The 22,250-nt window shown below is 40.0% G+C and overlaps 4 protein-coding genes across 4 annotated transcripts; 3 read left to right on the top strand and 1 right to left on the bottom strand.

The window, feature by feature from the left end:
• The first annotated feature begins 5,058 nt into the window (after positions 1-5,058).
• On the top strand, positions 5,059-6,214 carry LOC145447213 (L-seryl-tRNA(Sec) kinase-like). The gene has a single exon (XM_080325631.1). The coding sequence runs from the start codon at positions 5,184-5,186 to the stop codon at positions 6,150-6,152; it is 969 nt and encodes a 322-aa protein (XP_080181757.1). The 5' UTR covers positions 5,059-5,183; the 3' UTR covers positions 6,153-6,214.
• Positions 6,195-15,519, top strand: LOC145447193 (elongation factor-like GTPase 1). Its single transcript, XM_080325599.1, has 21 exons — positions 6,195-6,366; positions 6,435-6,502; positions 7,076-7,160; positions 7,228-7,364; positions 7,666-7,803; positions 7,928-8,026; positions 9,413-9,525; positions 9,940-10,063; positions 10,142-10,221; positions 10,277-10,419; positions 10,515-10,637; positions 11,585-11,678; positions 11,737-11,983; positions 12,047-12,176; positions 12,790-12,921; positions 12,993-13,140; positions 13,200-13,345; positions 13,412-14,075; positions 14,149-14,288; positions 14,353-14,537; positions 14,989-15,519. The coding sequence occupies exons 1-21, from the start codon at positions 6,279-6,281 to the stop codon at positions 15,175-15,177; spliced, it is 3,273 nt and encodes a 1,090-aa protein (XP_080181725.1). The 5' UTR covers positions 6,195-6,278; the 3' UTR covers positions 15,178-15,519.
• Positions 15,226-16,180, bottom strand: LOC145447216 (coiled-coil domain-containing protein 152-like). Its single transcript, XM_080325635.1, has one exon. The coding sequence runs from the start codon at positions 16,092-16,094 to the stop codon at positions 15,300-15,302; it is 795 nt and encodes a 264-aa protein (XP_080181761.1). The 5' UTR covers positions 16,095-16,180; the 3' UTR covers positions 15,226-15,299.
• Positions 16,181-16,383: 203 nt separating this feature from the next.
• Positions 16,384-21,064, top strand: LOC145447210 (BTB/POZ domain-containing adapter for CUL3-mediated RhoA degradation protein 3-like). The gene is made up of 6 exons (XM_080325626.1): positions 16,384-17,349; positions 17,418-17,558; positions 17,669-17,806; positions 17,877-18,051; positions 18,424-18,619; positions 19,060-21,064. The coding sequence occupies exons 1-6, from the start codon at positions 17,157-17,159 to the stop codon at positions 19,306-19,308; spliced, it is 1,092 nt and encodes a 363-aa protein (XP_080181752.1). The 5' UTR covers positions 16,384-17,156; the 3' UTR covers positions 19,309-21,064.
• The last annotated feature ends 1,186 nt before the right edge of the window (positions 21,065-22,250 follow it).

Here is a 22,250-nt window from a genome sequence, read left to right as displayed (position 1 = left end):
GCATTTTTTCGCATCATGGGATGCAATTTATAGTATTGATGTGAAAATGCGATACTAACACTTTACGAGAAGACGCCGTTTTAGAGAATATCATGGCATGGCGCCCTACCCCATATTACAAGGCCCCAAGAGCAATACGGAGAAGTTGTATCGGATACGGTTTCAACACTTTGCACGATTAGTATCTGCTAATAACAAATATCGTAGATCGTAAAATTTATAATTAGTGTAGTTATGTTTTCGGAAAATAGAGGCATTACTACACTTGCTTTATGCTTCAACATGTATGTTCTGCAGACAAAAGAACTGAAAGTAATTAGAACTCAAAGTATGACACTCGGAATTGAAAGTGAAATACAAATACCACTTCTAAAAAGCGGAAATATATTCCATGTCCTTTGTCCATAAAGCTTCAAAGGTGATCTACTAAAACAGGTGTAACGTTAAAAAAATCGGGATTTTCCAGATTAGCAGGACACGTCATGAGCTGCTAGATTGCGATATGATAGGTAATTGCTAGATTGCGAAACGGTAGTTTCAAACGTTTGAAATATTTGATATGGGCGACAATCCAAGCAATCCGGTACCTACATTATATTCACTGACACTTTCGTGAAAACATATTCGTCACTCCATAACTACTGTGCGCGAAGCGCAACAAAATTTCTAGGCTTTACTTGACTTTCATGAATATTAAATGTTGGTACTCCGTGAAAACAGCCCCGAAATTCCTCAGGCTACCTTTCGAATTGGGGTATTAAACTACTTCTTCTTGACAAACTGAAAATAGCAAAAAGTAAGTACGTAGATCACAAAATATTAGGAAGTAGAATTAGAAGTAGCGAAAATCAGATCTACTTGAGTAAGTACCAGAAGTAGAGGAAAACTACTTGAGTACTTCCAAAAAGTAGAAGTACTTCGTTACTGACCACCTCTGTCTACGACCATGTTTTACAGAAAAAAAAAGAAAAAAACAGTCGGACAAATTTTATCATGAATTCACACCAAATGTTGGCAGATTCTCATGATTAAGTCATGTTTTCTGCAAGTCTTGCTTATTGGCTATTAGTATCCAAGACAGTGGCCATGGATATGTAAAAACGATCGCGGGACTTTTTGTAATAAAATGAACTAATATTACATATTGCAGCAAATAATACGTTCATATTGTTAAATTTATTCCACTGGAAGCTTTTCGATTGGCTCTCTTCAGCAGTGAACGCCAGTGAATGAGGTTAACCAAGTTCGAAATATAGAAAGAATTTTGTCGTTGTGACGTAATTAGGACAAGTACCTCATTTACTGGCGTTCACTGCTGAAGAGAGCCAGTCGAAAAGCTTCCATTGGAATAAATTTAACAACATGGACTTATTGTTTGCTGCAATATTGAAGTTCTGTACTTCGAAAAGCCTATTTAATATTACATAAATAATAAGATATAGCTCTGGCACCGTGTCGACCCAAAATTGTACCCTTTGTGGCACATACTTGATGCTCGTCACCGATATCCACCAACATCACACCAGGTTTTCATCCAACTTCTTCCTGTCTGTACATCACCACTCCACCTGTCTTGTGCAAAATTCAAACAGTGGTATTGGTGTCAATATTTGGAATGAATTACCCCTTAATCCCCTTAATTTAGACTCTGGTAAGTTCGAAAATATTTCGATTATCTGATCTCTAACTACCGCTAAATTATATTTCGAATGGCCCTATTTAATTTATAACTGCTCTATCTATGAGTGTTTATGTTCCTAGTATTTATTTGATATTTATTATTTTTGAATAGAATATTCATATTGAAATGAGCCCGAATATGTTCGGCTGACACTCGTCAGAGGTAACCGTCAGCCAGGGCCGTAACAGCACTTCGCCAGGCCCCCCCCAAAACTTTGGTCTTGGGCCCCCCATATGATGATAAATCGAACTTCTGGGGGGCTTCGCCCCCCAGACCCCCTCACGCTGTATCCTGAACGCCGTTATCCGCTACTTATCATCTTTCATGGGGCTCCGTTGACTGGGTACGCTTTTCTCGCCTAAACGCGCGAAGCGCGAAAAATTCTGTAATTCGTGATTGAATCGGTAAATATGATCGGGAATTGCATACGTATTGCTATCAATTTTTACCCTCTCTCTGCTCACCTAATCAGATTCACAGGTAGAGCTGAGTGAGGCGTGTTTGAATAGGTAGGACCCCTCAATAATAATTAAACATCTTCGGGCGTATACCCATTGACAGGAACGAAACAGCACTTCGTCAGACCCCTAAAAAATCTTGGGTCTTGGGCTCCCATAGGGTGATAAACCGACCCCCAATGACGTTCGCTTTGCCACGAAATTAGTCGTACTGTTTAGTGAGCCAGCGCCAAGCGCGAAAATTTTCGATAATTCATGATACAATCGGTCAATAAGATCGGGAATTGCATATATATTGCTATCAATTTCTTGTCCTCTCTGCTCACGTAATCAGATTTACCGGCAGAGCTGAGTGAGGAGTCTTGGAAACTGTAGGGCCCGTTGGTATGACTCCGTAACATAATGTTATTTCGTGACTTCCTGTCTGCTATATCAAAAAATATAGAATCGCCCAAACGTAGGCTACTAAACTAAAAGACACACACGATTTCAAATTGGTATTTCTTCACTGGTATATAATTTTCCCCTGCGGGATGGTATTTGTCTTGTGTGGTTCAGATTGCCAAGACAGGAACATTCGGCGTCAGTCATTTAGGCGCTTTTGGACAATTAAACCTACATGTATTTTGTATATATAACGAAGTTTTCGGTCAGCATAAGGACGGTCCTTTTCGGCCAAGGTTTTCTCACTGCCGATCGTTCTAGCACATTTCTTGGAGTCGCATGTCACATGGCCTGAAACTTTATATGTCTTGGTATATCGTGGCGCGATAATGACCAACGCAAATACACCCATTTCAATAATCTTTTTTTTGCTTATTTTTTTGGGGGGGGCAAGAGTACTCCAAAATCAAGATATGTGGCAACTTGAAATCGCGCGCAGCGCGAAAAAAATTTGAAAAAGTTGCATAAATTTTCAAAAAATACTCTATAATTTATGCTAATCCACGAAATAATTTTGGGCCCCCTTCGAGCTCGGGCCCCCCCCAATTGGGGGGTTTGGGGTGCGTCAGTTACGGTGCTGCCGTCAGCAACAAGTAGCCCCTCCCAACGACACGAAATCTGTCGTCTCGATAATTTTTAATTTTACTTTTTATTATTTATCAATTATCAATAATCGTCGAGTTATATTTTCATCTGAACAACACACACACAAGGTACATTGCGATAACACACAATGCGATGTAATGAACAGACAGGAGGAAGCCGAACGACAAGCAGTTGCGGTCTTTTAGGCTGACATCCACCTCGACCCAGAGTGCCCGATGTAACGCCAGTTCTTTTCGATGTTGATCGTTTGAAGTCGCAGCCCTTCCCAATAGTTCTTTCCATTCCTTGTGAGTGATCTCCTTCGTCGGGTCTTTTCATGGACTTTTTTCGCCATAAGAACGGCGACGGCGGGGGAAGAGGAGTCCAGAAAAACCTCCGATAGGAATCCAGAAAAACCTCCGATAGGAATCGAACCGGGTCTGCGCGACTAGTAATATTTACGTAGCCAGTACTACGTAATATCGACTTCTTGACCCCGAGTCAAAAGCGCAGAAGTACGGCACGCGCGTGTCAACGAAGAACAATTATCATATGATCAGGACGGAATACAAAAAAAAACGCATCTCTCTATCAAGTATGCTGGACCCCAATTGTGGAACAGCATCTCGCCGGCTTTCTGTCAGTCGTCGAGCATGTCCGCATTTGAGTCGAAATACAAACAGTTTCTTTTGAATGAATACTAGTCAGCGTTCAAGATTACCGGACCCTAACATTAGCGTTTCCGTATTTTGAAATCGGCAAACGAGGACACTTTTTCAAAATTTTTAGACTTCTGGAGTAAAATCCAGAAAAGTGGCATATTTCCCCGATTTAATGGTTGGTTGACTAAAAATAAAAAAGGTCACCTTTCCGGCTCAACTCCCGAAATGCAGTTTTTGTTTCACATTTTTCGTTGGTCGCGTCACAGTCGTTCGAAACACGAATTTCCCACTCGAATCACTCCAATATCTTAGCTTTAAAAGATGTAAAGGAGGACGAATTGCTAAAAAGGAGGACATTTAGGCGTCCTCGGAGGACATCTTAAAAAAAACGGAAAATGAAGACAAATCCTCCTGAATGAGGACGTATGGTAACCCTACCTAACATCCATCTCGCCTTCCGCCATATGCCACCTCATTTTGTCCCTTGCCTTTTATATTCTCTGCTGTACTTTTCATTCAGTGTGCATGACTCTTCTCTACTTCGGCTAGGTCAAGGTGGGTGCCTGATTTCTAAGACTACTTGGATTCGTTACGACACCTTCCTATCTATTCATTGTATCGCAGTTTTGTTGTTTTTGAAATGATGAAAACTGATACTATGATCTCCCCCCTCTACAATCATCAAACTGTGATCAGTTCTCCTGGCCTGGATGGCTCGGCTTTGAAGACGGTGTCATATCGAGCCTCCCGTATACTTTGCAGGTTCGCATTTCACCGTATTGCATTTTTGTTGTACGTATGATGTTTACTTGCAATGTGGACAAATAATGATACCCTCTCTTTCTCTCTCTATAATGTACTTTATGGACCAGTGAAGGAAGGAAAGGAAAGGACGTAGTTTATTTTTGTCCTTGATGTTTTTTGCGGTATATACACCGACTCATGATACACATACACACGATCTGCGCATATGCATACCATGAGTGCATGATGTGCATATGCCGCTGGACAAGGAAGTGCAGATATAGCCTTTACGGCTTTCTAAGTCATGCACCACCCCTCCATGCTATCCCAGTAATGCATGAGCGCCAAGCAGGGAAGCCATGGATACCAGTGTTATTAATCAGGTCTTTGGTCTGACCCGGCCGGGAATCGAACCCACGACCTACCGATCAAGAAGCCGGACGCTTAACCATTACGCTATCTTGTCGGTGATTTTGAGATGATGACGGTATTGCGCAATACCCTAAGTTTTCCATGGTTGATTGTTTAAATAGTGTTGTTATGAATGGATAAGTGATGAATCGCCGCATGAATTGCGTTCTGTAGCTGGAAATATAGGTAACATATCAAATGAAGCTTTCCATCCTGCTACTCTGTGGATTACCAGGTGCTGGAAAGACAACTGCTGCGGTGAAATTGAAAGACCTATCACCAGCTGGATACAAGTTCGTCCACATATGTTACGATGACTTGATCAAATTCGTCGATCACAGCAATAACTTGAAAATCTGGAAGGAGACTAGGAGCCAAATAGTTCATTTTGTGAATTTCCTAATATCGCACCTGGGAAATCATGAAGAATCGGTGAAAACATTTTTCAAATCATGTTCTGAGGAGCACATTGATTTTTCTAAACTCGAATCAATATGCCATGAATTCTTTAATGTTTCTAGATATGATCGTACCATTATTATAATTGATGACAACATGCAATACCGAGGCATGCGGTTTGAATACTATAAGATATGTCGTCAATATTCTATTGGATTTAGCATTGCGTATTTTGATATACACGTAAGGAAATGCATACAAAATAATGCATGCAGGTCACGTCCTCTTGATGATGATGTCATAAAGAAACTTGACGTTCAAATGGAAGTTCCTGGGTGGTCTAAAAGTAATTGGGAGCAATATGTTTGTACATTGGGTCCTCATGATATTACGAATTCTGAGGTCTTGCTTTATAAGGTTCTTGATATTGTCAACAGAAGTATTGAAAACCCTCCAGTGGTATCACAAGTAGTTGAGCATGCTGCTTCAGAGGCTGCACGACGTGAATCCAGGGAAAGTTTTTCACATCAAGCTGATATATGTATGAGGAAATTTGTCTCAACTCAGATGACCCACTTCAAAAATGGTGTGAATCCCATTGATTTAAATGACGCCTCTCGAAAGTTAATGGCTGCAAAGAAAGCTGTTTCGTCGTATTTAAAGATGGGTTATGTTGATGAAAGTATTTTTGTAGATGAATCAAATGCCTTGGATTTGAATGCTCTTGAAACTAAAATTGTATCTTTGATGTCGTCTGAAATTTCGTAAATCTATCTTTCAGTCACAAATATTTCGTATATATCTTAGTCTTTACATCTGTTGTTTTCTAGTTTGCCAGATTTAATGATTGTTACTTATAGAATACATTATAGGCCATAATATATTGTGATAAAAATGTCAAGCAAGACTGAACTCGTGTCAGTACTTCAAAGAAATCCGCAAAATATTCGGAACATTTGTATTCTCGCACACGTGGATCATGGTAATGTGTTAGTTTGAAATCTTACAATCAAAATTGCCCAGGCTTCATATTTCTATTCATTTCAACAGGAAAAACCACTCTAGCGGATAGTTTGATTGCAAGCAACGGCATTATTTCTCCACGATTAGCCGGCAAGGTGAGTAGGCATACTTACATAAAACAAATCCAAAATCCCAGTGTGCTATCATCACTATTTTCTTTGTGCATTAATAGCATATGAAACTTCGCTCTTGAAAGAGGCACCCAAAAAGTCTTCGAATTTAATAAATATTCTGTTACAATGGATGTTGTATTGAAAGCTATATTTAAGCTCTGCACCACAAACCAGCTATTCAGAGCTATTAATTACTGGTGGTGCGAGCATGACTGTTAGGTATATTATTGAAGGGTTTTAGGAGCCAGACTTCCTATTTGTCTTGCATTTTGTTCAGTTAAAGTAGGTACACTTTTTTAAAAGAACTGAAATATTTTAGAAGTATCTCTATAAACTCTTCGGTTAGCTATCATAGGTATAGCCATGAATTGATAATATTATTTTCTGTTATGTCACTCTATCTATTTATGTATCGTCATTGTGGGGTTGGCATAACTATAAAATATTTGTATGCAAAGCTTTATTGCCATAGCTGGGTAATGTATTGTGAAAAAGTATCAAATTGCCCTTTTTACGCTTCTGCAGTGATGAATAATCTCATTTGACCACTTTCAGCTTCGTTATATGGATAGCAGAGAAGATGAGCAAATCAGAGGAATTACCATGAAGTCCAGTGCAATTTCGTTATACTTCAAGTCGGGTTAGATTTACCGTCTGGTAATTAACATACAGTTCTTCATAGCCTGGTAATATATCGTCTTTTCTAGAAGAGGATGAGGAATACTTGATTAATTTGATTGATTCTCCTGGGCACGTTGACTTTTCGAGTGAAGTCTCAACAGCAGTCCGGCTATGTGACGGAGCTATTGTTGTCATCGATGCAGTTGAGGGCGTTTGTCCTCAGGTATGTTCTTGCACAAGCACATATATTCTGTGTTTTTTAGCTCCCGCCTGATAAGCCCAAATTATAGCCTTCATTTTTTTTTTGCAATGTGTGAATGTGAACGATATATTTCACATTCTTTTAGACAAAGTAATTGATTGATTTTGCAGTTTCGAATTGATCTTGGAACGGTTTATAAGTCACAATCTACACTCCATCACGCTCCTTTGCAAAAATACTAGCCCAATTATAGCAGATGGTATTGAATTGTAAGCAATAATACCCTGCTGTCGCTCAGATAATAAATTTTTTTCACTTCCAGACTCAAGCTGTTCTTCGTCAGGCGTGGTTAGAAAAATTGAAACCGATTCTTGTTTTCAATAAAATCGACCGTTTGATTACTGAACTAAAGATGAGTCCTGATGAAGCAGCTATTCATTTACAGCAACTACTTGAAAAAGTATGTACCGCCTTGTTTTCAAAACTGGGACTGTTGCTTCTGTTCGACACATGGTTTATCAGTCTGTTTTTTTTTTCTGAAGCTACTGATCGATTACTGAAATTAATATATTATTTGTGGGCAGGTGAATGCAGTAACTGGCAGTCTATTCTCTGCGGAAGTGCTTGAAAAATTCTCAAAGTCAACTACTTCCAGTGAAAAGGTGCTACAGCCAGGGGAACAGGTTAGTATTTATGCTACAGTTGAATAATACAGTTGAAGTACGAATGCAATAAATAGTTTCAAATAAATAGAAGTTGCATGTGTGTCCTAGTAATTAACCAACTTGAATTCAGTATCACAGAGGTTACTGTGTCTATTTTCCAGCTCAAATCCTTATCTTCATAGAACCTTCATAAATCCTACCTGAGACTGGTTGAAATCATTGAATCCAGCCCAATGTGACATGGCATATTGGCTTCAGTCACAGCAGACATGTGTTGGAAAATTTTTGTTGCCGATTGGCTGACTCAATCACACGATCCCTCGCCACAATATAAAAGCAATTGTCTAATGAGAGAGAGAGAGTCCATATTTTCATCGAACCAAAATACATAACAAGCGGCAGTGATGGTGGTACAGAAAACATGCGTGCACAGTATTCGGTATTAGATAGGAATGATCGATAAGACCGTGAAGGTCATCTAGTCTGATCACACCAGCATCAAACAGGTACACTTGACTCTGAACAGTCTGGCTGTAAAAAATGTTTAGTTAAGAAAGGAAAATAGAAAAAAAAATTAAACAATGGTAGTAAATGATCAATTAAGCAATGTCTGGGCGAGGTAGGGCAACAGTGTTAGTGTAACGACAAGAGGTGATCAAGTAGGGCTTTTTTGAATCTATTATAGGGCAATTCACGGATATGTGGTGGTAATGCATTCCAGATGATAGGTCCCGAGTAGTCGATAGATCTCTTAGTTAGGTTGCTATTGGGTGGGGGTAAGTAGATGTTTCCTTTAGACGAGCATCTCGTGTAATGGGAATGGACATGTTTAGCAGGTATGAGAAAGTCATCAAACACAGGAGGCGGACTATTGGAAAAATATTTGTGAACAACTTTTGATACTTTGAAGCGATATAGTTCATCAACTCGCAAAATTTGATGCTTACGTTAGTAAGGCGATAAATTGGTACGTAAAGGTACAGATGAGATCAGCCGTATCGCACGGTTTTGTTTTTAATGTTGTAATCCTTAGTTTCTGACGTTTACTTGGAATAATTTTGACCTGGGATATGAGTGAGAGAGAGAGAGAGAGATGATATTCTTTTTCGCCTGCACCATCGAGATGCTTTGACGACGGAGTTGCGATACGGCCCCATGAGGTCATCTAGTCTGCGCCCCCGTTTTTTTTTCTCCTCCATGCTATCCGTGATTGCTGAGCGCCTAGCAGGACAGCTGCGGATACCATTTTTCGAGTCTTTGGTATGACCCGGCCGGGGATCGAACCCACGACCTGCCGCTCGAAAAGCCGGACGCATAACCATTACACTATCTCGCTCGGAAATTGCAATGCTTGTGAAATCCTGTTATGTTGTTAAAATGAAGTGACTGAATTTTGTGTTTCAGACTGTTTATGATTGGAGTGCTGGTTTGGAATTTTCTGACGATTCTGATCTGTACTTCACCCCCAACAATGGAAACGTCATTTTTGCTAGCGCAACTGATGGATGGGGATTCAGGTGACCTTTTGAAAATGCCTTTTGTGAACATGAAATAGATGATTACTGCATCAATGAAATTGATTGCAATAACATGGAAAAGTAATTGCAACTAATCATGATTTCATTTATTTTGCTACCTTGAACACATATTCCAAAATGATATAGTGGTTGCTAGGAGACTGTATCATGAGAGTTTCAAATAATGTGGTTTTCTCAATCATACTACAACATCAGATAGTGATAAACATCATGTGGATAGGTACAATGACGACTATCGCTGATACATGTGATATAATAGGAGCAGTGGAGTTGATAAATCGAAAGTCTTGACTGTCAAGAACTTGATGCAATAGACTATTCCATGTTTAGAAATGTTGAGTTTATATCACAGCCCATGTAAAAGTAATCACCCTAAGTATATTTACTCTTCAGAATTCAGCAATTCTCCAAAATTTACGCCAAAAAGTTGGGAATCCATGAACGCATTTTGGATAAGACTTTGTGGGGCGACTACTATGCTAATGTTAAAGCAAAAAAGATACTGAAAGGAGCTCAGGTGTGGCACAATCAAATCTATGTAGTCTGTATTGATACAGTTTGTCAGAACTAAGAAGTTTACCTTTCCTAACTGCAGGCAAAAGGTAAAAGACCGTTATTTGCCCAATTTGTTTTGGACAATATTTGGAGTCTATACGATACAATACTGACAAGAAGGTATGTAAAATTATTGTTGTGTTCATGAATCTTTTCAACCACAAAGGCTTTGCAGAGATAAGGAAAAGTGTGAGAAGATCACCCAATCTCTTGGCATTTCGGTATCGGCTAGAGACAAACGTCTTATACAAACTGATCCTAAAGGTTACTTGAAAGCGCTGTGCACTCAATGGATCCCGTTATCTCAAGCTGTGTTATGTATCCTTGAAAAAATATATAGGATTTGAATTTGAAAGATTACGATTCAGCAAACACTCATTACGTATCGCATAGATTCCTATTAATATCTGTAGCTGGCACATGTGAGCACCTGCCTAGTCCACTGAACATTACTGGAGATCGAGTAGAAGGGCTGATGTGCGGTTCAACATACAGCTTTGACGCATTTCCTCCTAATACACAAGCTTTAAAAACAGGTATGTAATACAGGTACAGTTATGTGTTGGTAATTATTTTATGTGTTGTATTAAACTTGTTCAAATCGTGATAAAGCCATTCTTTTTTTCACCCCAATTCTTCATTCTTTTGCAATATATGGCTCCTTATGGTGTCCAATTACATGGTACGTAAATGGTATTACGCCTCTCTGAGTATGTCATGAATAGGGCGATTTTTCCTGTAGTTACATCACGTATTATGGTAGTACAACGAAAGATACTTTCCTAAATTCTCGGGTAGAAGGTGTCTGTCCTTACTAAGTAGCTTGCCAAGAATGGAGAAAGAACGTTCAACAGCCACTGAAGCTGTGCGTACACTGCTGGTGACACACTGTGTTGCTTCATTCTGACAATGTTGTCTACATCACAATTTTTCATCATGCACTTCTTGATATATGAACCATGCAATGCCCAAGCAGTCTTGCTTCAGTTAGGATATTGCGGTACGTTAACCACAACGCCATGTCAACCTATTTGTTTCATTTGACTGTTTATGATTCACAATGAGCAGACAAGGGGCCCTCTACAACGGTAGGCCTATAGAGTAGACTACAAGCTGTAAAATATCAAATGATAAGTTCAAAATCTACGATACAAACGGAATGCAGGGGTCAAAAAATTTATGACTTTGTAAGCAATTTTTTGACCTAACGCTACAATTGTGACAAAATTTGGACTTATTTGGACATGTCAAAAATAGTCGCCCTAATCATAAATTGTAACACACTGCGTGTAACGTAACTATGTCCAACAGGAATGCTTGTGTCCTGGATGCGCACTTGCGCAGTGAGAAGATTCAGAGCCAATTGTAATCGATGAATAGAAATGATTCAATGCCTCGATTATTCAAATCGGTCATATATAATGCCACAATAGTATATTGAAGTTCTGAACATTCAAGAGCCTCTTTATTATCATATATTCAGACTTCGTCAGTTGCGACCCCTCTGGCAAAGTGATCGTGCTCGTCTCTAAAATGGTTGCCATTGATCCAAGTCATTTGCCCAAAGCCAAGAAAAAGTAAGAATGCCTTTCTTTTCGTGTTGTTTTTTTCATCAATCTATATTCGTTATTTCAGAACCTTAACTGATGAAGAGATACAGGAAAGAAGGGAAGCGGCAAAGCAGAGACTTCTAGATAAACAAAATGCAGCTGACACATCCGAGACAAACGGTGTTGCAACCCAACCTGCTACAGAAAGCAACGACATTACGGAATCCGAACCACATTTTGTCGCTTTTGCACGTGTATTCAGTGGCACTCTGCGTAAGGGACAGAAACTGTTTATGCTCGGACCAAAGCATGATCCTTCTCACATTCAAGAAGTAAATATCATGCCGATTTTTATTACTGACGTTGGTAAATGAAATTTCTGGTTCTTCACGTAGGGTGATGATGAAATCGTTAATGATTTGCATAGCTATCCACACATCTCGGAAGTGACGATCGGGGATTTATATTTGTTGATGGGACGGGAACTGTCCAGTCTGTGCGACGTTCCTCCAGGAAATATTGTAGGTAAGTTGGATAAGATCATGTGTATTGCAAAATATTACAAGTAATATGTTTGTAACGTTGGTCACTACTGATTGACGCAGTGTCGGGATGACTCGAGTAGTGCTCTTTGAATGGCTCCGACTAGACTTGTGTAACAGTTGTAAATTGACAGGCAAATTTTCAGTTCAGTATCCATCAAACATTCTCCTTCGCAATGCAATCTGAACCTTTCTGCGCCACTAGAAATGATTAAGTCACTAATACCAATTTATAGGATGCTAGTTCAATTTGTGTTTCGATATGGTTAATTCCCTCAACAGCGAAATCAAAGACAAAGCAACTTTGTCAAGTGCGTAACTGCCGTTATAATAACTTTTCCCCGCCATTATGTTATCATTACAACCAGAAGGTATCTCTTAACTAAGTATAGTTTTCGTGAAACTAACAGAGGCGCCAACCAATTTAACGTCTGTGTGTCACACATGCCTGTATCCGTCTTGGCTCTGTGCAGGATTGCAACTAAATAATGATATGCGAGCACCGATTTACTTGACTCATAACGAAATGTGACTCAATGGTAGTAGTGACTTGATCCCAACACTGAAATGTATTGTGACGACATCTTTTGTCTCAGGTATTTCGGGGCTCGAAGACCAAGTTCTAAAATCAGCTACCCTCTCGACAACAGTCGCATGCCCTCCATTCAACCCGCTGTCAAAAGACAACGCGCCAATTATCAGAGTGGCCGTGGAACCCAAGTTGCTGAGTATGTTTCAACAGCTTATCACAGAGTGCGTGTGTGTACACTGTACAATAGTTATCAGTTGATGTAACCAGGTCAAATGAACCAGTTGGTGGATGGTCTCAAATTACTGAATCAAGCCGATCCGTGTGTGCGCGTACTTGTACAAGAAACGGGCGAGCATGTGATAGTCTGTGCGGGGGAAGTTCATTTGCAACGCTGCTTGGATGACTTGCGCGACAGGTACTGATTTTATGCGTGTCGCAGTGAACATCTTGAAGTAAAATAACATTCTTTTCAAGATTCGCAAAAATAAAAATTAACGTGTCGGCTCCGATAGTGCCATTTCGAGAAACTGTAATACCTCGCCCGAAAGTAGACATGATGAACGAATTGATTGGCGGTCAGGATAAAGATCTCATGCAGAGGTTTAAAAGCAAAGCGCCAGGTTGATACCCAAGTAATGCACATGATTTGATCATAAAAAAAAAACGCGTTTCATATCCTTTTACAGAAGACGACGATATGATTGAAGACGATCAGTCTGCTCAAAAGAGCAAGCGCCGTAATTACTTTGAAAGGAAAGGCTGTGTTCGGATCATCACTCCTGGTAACGAGCACGAGTTTGTTCTAAGGGCTGCGCCTCTTCCGGAAGAGGTTACAAAATTACTAGAAATATACGCCGATGACCTGAAGATATTGGACCTCCGCGATGTGGAGTTTCGAGAGAAATTGAACAGAAAAAGCCAGTTAAATAACATAAAAACCGTGGATGAGCAATCTGAGAATGTTAAAATCAATCTCGACACAACCAAACGATTGACGGACCTCTACCTCAAGATCAAAGAAGAATTTGAGAAAACGAAACGAAAAACATGGGTCGGCGCCTGTGACAACATCTGGTCCTTTGGCCCCAGGCGAAATGGGTGTAACGTTTTGATAAACAGGGTCAACGGCTACCGCAGACCGTCCGTGTGGTCAGCTTTGCTGGGAGAATGCCCACACGAAAAGGAGTACAGAGAATTGGATCAAAGCATAGTCAGTGGATTTCAGCTAGCTACGCTGGCCGGTCCGCTTTGTGAAGAACCAATGCAAGGTGTGGCATTGATTTTGGAAGAGTGGAACAGAGGTGAAGAGGAAATCAGTAATGAGCCTACTGATTTACAAGAATCATTCAAGTGAGATCATTTACTAATTCTTATTACCCTTCTCAGACTACTGTCTTCAATGACCATCTTTGATCTCGTATAGGAAATCCTCAAAAGGCTCGCTGTCTGGTCAACTGATCTCGACTATGAAAGAGGCTTTCCGAACTACCTTTCAAAACCAACCACAGCGCCTCATGACCGCAATGTATACCTGTGACGTCCAAGCCACGGCCGAAGTGCTAGGTATACCAACAGCCGTGCACTCATTTTTGTAACGGATTCCTCTACAGTTATTCACTCCTTGCAGGTAAAGTCTATGCTGTCTTGGGTAAACGAGAAGGCAGAGTTGTTAAGGAAGAGATGAAAGAAGGATCTGATGTGTTTGATATTACCGCCGCACTCCCGGTTGCCGAGAGCTTTGGATTTGCAGAGGAGATAAGGAAAAAAACCAGTGGCCTTGCGAGTCCTCAGTTGGTGTTCAGTCATTGGGAGGTATTTCATATTGAACGCACAATTTAGTTGGGTAATGCATGCTCTCAGTGTTACACCCCATTATAGGTATCACTTTTGATATCTACGGTAGTAGGCTTTTGATTTATAATGAAAGCGTACTAATGTGGAAAGCAAGCACTCAACTTGCCAACCAAGTACCAGCAACCACTAAAGAGTACTCAACCTTTCTTGGTTTTGTATTACTACACTATAACGATTTTTATACTGGAATGCTTCCAACTTGTCAAAATGTGCAAACCAAGATCATGTGATTTGTTGTTCTGTTTTCATGAAAGTAATCACAGCCCCTAAAATACTGCTGCTTATGGCATACATCAAATCCCTTTTTTACCTGAAAGTTCTGAATTTCATATCACTTCTGCTCGACTAATGCCTGCCTTCGGTTAAAGATTAACGCTACCGGCATCTAACAATTGAGTTTTTCCCGTAGGTCATATCTAGTGACCCGTTTTGGGTGCCGACAACGGAAGAAGAGATTCAGCATTATGGCGAAAAGGCAGACTTCGAAAATCAAGCAACCAAGTATATGAATGCTGTTAGAAGGAGAAAAGGATTATTTGTAGAAGAAAAGACGGTGCAGCACGCGGAAAAACAGAGAACATTGACTAAGAATAAATAATAATGTTCTTAGAACTGGTGTTGTGGTTCTATAAAATAATACTATGCATTGAGTTGGTGGGTCTCGCTTTGCCTGACATTATACTACAAAACTGCCAAGTTATTCATTTGACCGAATAACGATTAATTGGGCTTTTTTCTTTTTGATGTTGTGCCTTTCGTGGTGTTTGCAATGTGAAGGGCATATCCTGATATGAAGGATTGAGATGGTTGTTTGATGCTCTCTTCTAGTCTAGCCTTTAGTTCAGAGACTTGCGCTTCAAGTTCTGCGATTCTTCTAGCAGCCGTTTCACGTTGGTGTTGCAGTTTTCGCCTAAATATATCAGTACCAGTGTGATTTGAACCCGCGGTGTTCTGGAGTTTGATGATTAATTCTTGCATTTTTCTCCTCTTAGCGTCCCACTCAATCCTCAGTTTGGAGAATTCCGCGCTTTTTTCACGCATAGCCTCCTCGAGTTTAAGCTTTTCGTTTTGAGAAGTGCGAAGCAACTCTTCGATTTCAGTTTGCCTTCTATCATTTATTACCCTTATCTTTTCTTCCAATTCTGCATGCGATTTCTCAGCATCTGCCTTTGACGATCGCTCTTGAGCTTGCAGCTTAAGTTGCAGTTCTTCAATTCTGTTCTCGGACGACTGCAAAGCCTCGGTAGATTCCTTCTCCATTCTTAAGATCTTTGCTCGTAACGCCTCACACTCCCTTTTGTAGTCGTATTTACGAGTGAAACATTCTTCTAGGCTACATACGGATTCCCGAAGCTGATCATTTTCGGTACATAGTTGCTTTTGTGAGTCCGTCAATCTTTTGACGGAAGAATTCAAGGAAGATGTAGTAGCCAGTAATTCGTCGCGTTCTTGGACGATGTTCATAAATGTTGTTTCTCTCAGCATCACGTCAGATACAAGCTTGTCGATATCCATGTGCGTACGTGTTAATAACTACTATACGAAGACAAAAGTTACTTTTTGTGACTAGGTTGGCCAACCACATTGAAAGGGTCAAAGAATTCTTTAGACAGGGTCGCCTCCACCAAATTTTTACGTAACAATGCTGAAATAAAATGTCAGGCGTTCATCAAATATTTCAACTCGCGACATGCCGTAGCCGTAAGAACAGAGAGTGTCCCTCCTATCCTAACATTGTGGTCAAGTCGCATAATCGTTCTTTATGTGTGCATCTTGAGTATCGTTTGACGTCCGTATTGTCATTTAATATTGGTTTAGTTATCGTCTTCCTTCCATCTCACTCAGCGCTACGCTTCAATGAATTCGCTTGTTTACAATCTTCCGTACTTGGCAATATCGTTTGGCGTTTTTAGGGCAGGGTTATGATTGTGGGAGTGCGAAGTGAGAGTAATTTATAATGTAACTGCAGTTGAGTTTTTAGTAAGAAGGTATCATTCAATGTCGTTGAAATCAATGGGATACTTGTGTCTACATCGGAGCTAGTATTCGAGTCGTTTTTATATGGTACCGGTACCCCGCGGTACGTATACGTACCATGAGTGAGGCCCGATGGACCAGCTGCCGCAAATCGAATGTTTATGTTGAACTTGTACGGTAGATTCCAATTGGGTTGTCGATATTTCGCATGCGAATTATAATTTAGTCTGTCTGACATCGAGAAATTTTGTGATGAGATGAATCATAAATGTGGCCCCTTGACATCCAGGGTTGGAATCTTGGAAACAGTGTTTGCTGTCGGCATAGAATAATTAAGTAATTAAACGGAAAGTTTCGTGTAACGTTGCCACCAATTCCACTCTGAACTGGCAGTGACACTGAATTACCGCTGGTAGCTATATTTCTGTTATGTTTTGGGTGATTTGAAACTGGTCTAAACCAAACAGAAAAATAATATTTAATTGTGTTTTGCATGAAAGAACTGTGTGACATGGCAAATGTCACAATTTGAATATACTATATTATAATGAAAGAAAATTTATCGACGAATGTGTTTTCTTTATTGTATAAGGTTTAGAAATGCTAAATCCACACGAGATGTCAGCCGATGTTCCTGATATTGTAGCACTATCGGATAGTCAATGCAGTCATGGCCCCCAATCAATCTCTCAAAGACCAACACCAGCATCGCTGCAAACTTCTTTGCCAGCTCCACTTAATGCTGCTATCATTGTAAAAACAAGTCACAGCACGGAGCTGTCTCCTGCCAAAGGTAATTACTAATTACTATAGCCGTTTGTTGGACATACTAACTGACATCATAATATGGTCTCGTGTCAGGTACCAGCCACACCAGCAAATATGTCAAATTGAATGTGGGAGGATCCTTGCATTACACCACGATGGGGACACTCACCAAAGAAGATAATATGCTTCGTGCCATGTTTAGTGGAAGGATGGAGGTACTTACTGACAGTGAAGGTAAGATGAAAAATTGGAGCTTTGAACCTGGTGAAGTCATTGTCTGTGCTGGACATGCTTGATCTATTTTCACTGTTTCAAAATTAACAAGTCATTTTAATTTAATTAAGGATGGATTCTGATTGACCGATGTGGTAAGCACTTTGGGACCATCTTAAATTTTCTGCGAGACGGATCTGTCGTTCTACCGGATAATCACAACGAAGTAGCGGAACTTTTAGCTGAAGCAGAATATTATCTTATTCAAGGTACGGTATGGTATAAGTGACATCCGTCTTTCACTGGCATTGTACAAATGAGTTGGTTTTAAAATTGAAGGTCTGATTTCCCAATGTAATCTCGCGTTACGACAAAAACGTTTGGAACTCGATCCAATGTGCAGGGTTCCCCTTCTCACCTCTGTAAAGGAAGAGCAAGAACTTGTTAAAAGATCTACAAAACCCATTGTGAAGTTCATGTACAATCGTGGGAACAACAAGTATTCGTACACAAGGTTAGTTAATTTGAAGATTGCTGGCACAGTTTTCGCGAGACTCTAGAGCAGACATAGACAAGCAACAGCCGATGCAACTTTTTTATCTGGAATTGCTAACTTTCCAATTGAAAATGCTGTTTGACTGTTTTCTTCTTTGCAACAGCTCTGATTTGTACACTTGTGGGTGGCATAACAGTTGTTGTCATATAATTTTTACAGTTGCGGTAGAATATAATTGAGCGTATCCTTTGAACTCGCATTACTTCTGGAGTCTTGAAAGTTGTGACGTCAGATTGAAAAGGTGCTGTGTGCTCTGTTTTGGAAATGATCTCACTCCGACGCTCACTTGTTACTCGGTTTTGATGAATCTAACCAATTTTACTCTTTCAGCTCTTCAGACGACAATATGTTGAGAAACATCGAATTATTCGACAAGTTGTCGTTGCGCTTCAACAGGAGAATACTATTCATAAAAGACACAATCGGGGACGAGATATGTCAGTGGTCGTTTTACGGAAGGCAACGAAAGGTCGCCGAAATCTGCTGCACATCAATTGTTTACGCCACTGAAAAAAAGCAAACCAAGGTGAGAAAAAATTTCCAGTTACATTGATCTGTTCGATTCGTAGATCACCCAGGGTAGCAGCAATGACTCTCCTTGTCCAAAATTTTAATTAACGTGTACGTATACTTCTAGATATTCTTCAGAGTTTTCCTATATTAACGTAATTCTCCCTACACATGAACGTGGTAATTAATCCATGTCATGAAATCAACTTTATAAAGCCAGGAGAATATCTGAATTAATTGTGTTGAATGGCGATGTTAATGCCCTGTATGGGTTGTCGGGTATCTTCTGAAATATCATTTTATCACTATATTAGTGACTTTTGCTCTGAGCTGTTTTTTTTGCTTTCTTGGAACATGACACATTGTGATCTGGTGATGCACTGGCAGCAATAATTCTAACTGCTACGAATTACGGTATTATCGTTTAATGAGTCGACCGACTTTTTTGCCTACCAGGTCGAATTTCCCGAGACCAGAATCTTTGAAGAAACTCTGCATATACTGTTGTACGAGGAAGATCGTCCTGGGGTCTCTTCGAGCGGGCACCGTCCCGACTGCTGCTGCGGTGCCGGGGCAGACTTTGTCTTGAACAAGTCCGGTCATAGCATGGTTGTGAACCATTGGCCCAGTGACGATGAAACGCTCGAAGATGGGCGAATGCATAGAGTCCGTCGAATTCATGTAAACAGCAATCGCCCGACCTGACCGCTGTGGTGGCATTCCTTTGCCTTGGCAACGTTTTCCAAATTTTGTATCGATACTGCCCTTGAATAGTGTTACGATTTATTATGTCAAACCTGCACGGGTTACTCAAGCCGCTCTTGAGTACGGAGATGTTGGCCCACGAGTTTCATCACGGTGAACTGCTTCTCAACTCGATGGGGCTATAGCTTTTTATGCGTATCCACTAGCCAGTGCCTTGGAAAAGCTCGAAATGGATCATTTGACAATGAGTAGAGCAGTTTTATTTTTCTTCAACCAGCCATCAGATCGAAAGAGTACTTCAGACCAGGGTTTTTATGACTCGAGTCACGATTTTCTAGTGACTCAACTTGACTCAAGTCATTTTCTCAAAATACGGAAATGATACAACTTGAGTCAATTTGTGTATTGACTCGACTTGGACTCGAATCATTTCGCATGACTCGAGACTTGGACAGTCAAGACTACTTAAAAATGCGACCAGAAACTTCTAAAAGTGAGGAAAATTAGTATATTATAAATGCGAACCATTCGATATTACCAAACAGAGTTATAAAAAGTGGGTTTAACAAGACTTTAACTGGAAACTTAGCAGTCATCACAATGACTTGGACTCGGACTCGACCCTCTGCTCGCAGACTTGGACATGGACTTGGCTCGGTGGTGAATTGAAAATGACTCGACTTGACTCCAGTCAAATCTATAAAAGTGAGATTGACTTGTGACTCGGAGCCAGGGTTGGAACCAAGTCACAAGGTTCCGAGTCACAAGTAAGTCTCACTTTTATAGTTTTAACTCAAGTCGAGTCACTTTCAATTCACCACAGAGTCAAGCCGAGTCCAAGTCAGCGAGCAGAGGGTCGAGTCCGAGTCATGGTGTTGTGACTAGAGTCCAAGTCATTGTGTTGACAGCTCAGTTTCCAGTTAAATTCTTGTAAACCCACTTTTTATCACTCTGGTTTGTGATATCGAATGGTTTGCATTTATAATATACTAATATTCCTGACTTCTGGCAGTTTCTGGTCGCATTTTCAAGTATTAGTACCAATAGACGAATTCCCAATAGTGTGGTTACTTTTACTATTTTTCGAAATTACATTGAAATGTTGGTCTTGGCCGTCTGAGTCTCGAGTCATATGACTTGGTTCGAGTCGTGCGCAATGACTCGAGTCAATATACAGATCGAGTCGAGTCCTTTCCGTATTTTTTTAAAATGACTCAAGTCAAGTCGGGTCATCAGAAAATCGTGACTCGAGTCATTGCAACCCTGCTCGGAGCCTTGTAACTTGTTTACAACCCTGCTTCAGACCCCATAGATTCAGTGACTGTGTTGTTTCATCTTGATATCACTGGGTGAACCTTTTCGACTCAACACCCCCCTTAATCAAGCTCAACATATTATTGTCGCCCCCCTAAAGACTAATGTCAAAGTTCTCTTTCTACTTTCCGTGGTATCGAAGGTTGTATTCACTTAATCAAGCCCAGGAGGCAACCACTGTTTTAGTACATAGAGATTGATAATCTTTCGGAAAAGATTTATTATCAGTTGAGAATTCTAATTACAATAGTACAAATTCAATAGGATTTTCATTAGGGCTGTATGTGTGATGAATAAATATCTTTACAATCCTATCAAATAACTAAAACGGAGAGTGACTTGCGCTTGCCTTCAGGTTTGATTGGTTGACTTACGCATATCTTTTTGCTCTCAACTTTTTCAGTGTTCTGATGTTTTGAAATAATAAACGGATGAATGACAAGGCGTGTACAACAGGGTAAGGTAGAACGCACATGAGTTTCGGTTGATAGTGTCAGATTATACAAGCTCTTGCAAGATACAGTCATGTCGGTGTAAGGAATTATTTCAATTTAATCGAACGAATTCATTGCGTATTTGGGATGGTGTGAACGTTCTATTTGTGTTCGTGATGCGATCCTTGATATTTTAAGAGCCTGAGAAGATTTTGCATTGAACATTTTTGTGAAATAGCATAATTTTACAGTCATTTGAACGTCTTTGGTCATGGTCATGGGTCATCGTGATGCTGAAAGTGATTGCTGGTATTTTCAGTCAGAAGTGGTCAAAGTAGTCATTTATGGGGCTCGAGTAGGAGTAGCCAGATATCCAAGCAGATAAAAAGTAATTATTATAGGCCTCGTGTTGACTGGAGAACTGTCAAGTATAAGTAGTCTAAACCACTTGAGGGAGTAGTTCAAGTAGTCAAAATCTACTTGGAGTAGTATTATCAATATTTCGTTCTCCGCTATAATCCACAGATACACTAAGTGAAATACGGTTTAAAAAAGAAACTATTTTTCCAAAATTCCAACCAGTAGGACCCGAGGTTTTTGATTAACTGCAGTTTTGAACCGCAATGAAACCATAATGGTATTGCGAATTCGAAAATGCGTACAATTATAAAATAAAATATTCTGTCCTTCATCACGAATTTTGTACATTTATGGTTTCCGAAAATTGTTTGGAATGACAGTGTCACGTCACGTCATAGCTTCGTGTTCATACTTCACAGCGCCCACTGCTATAGGACAATGATATTGGTGGTGGTTTCAAACGCCACGTCAATTGATCATTACTTGGGCGGTTTTTTTTACATGTCAAAATTATGACAAAACTGTAGCGTTAGGTCAAAATTTGTCAAAATTGTTCATAAAGTCAAAATTATTTTGACGTCTGCATTTCGTTTGTATCGTAGATTTTGCACTGTCGGTGAACTCATCATTTGATATTTTACAGCTTGTAGCCTAATTTATAGGCCTAGCGTTGTAAACGGCTGATTGTCTGCTCATTGCGAAGCATAAACGGTCAAATATAACAAATAGGTAGACATGGTGGTATGGTCAAGTAGGGCAACGTACCGCAATATCCTAACTGAAGCAAGACTTCTTGGGCATTGCATCATATTCTTATATTAAGAAGCGCATGAT

This window comes from Botryllus schlosseri, chromosome 9 (genome assembly GCF_051294905.1).
Source record: "Botryllus schlosseri isolate E-star chromosome 9, Bs_hap1, whole genome shotgun sequence".
NCBI classification, from domain to species: Eukaryota; Metazoa; Chordata; class Ascidiacea; order Stolidobranchia; family Styelidae; genus Botryllus; species Botryllus schlosseri.
This window is presented reverse-complemented; position numbering and strand designations above follow the sequence as displayed.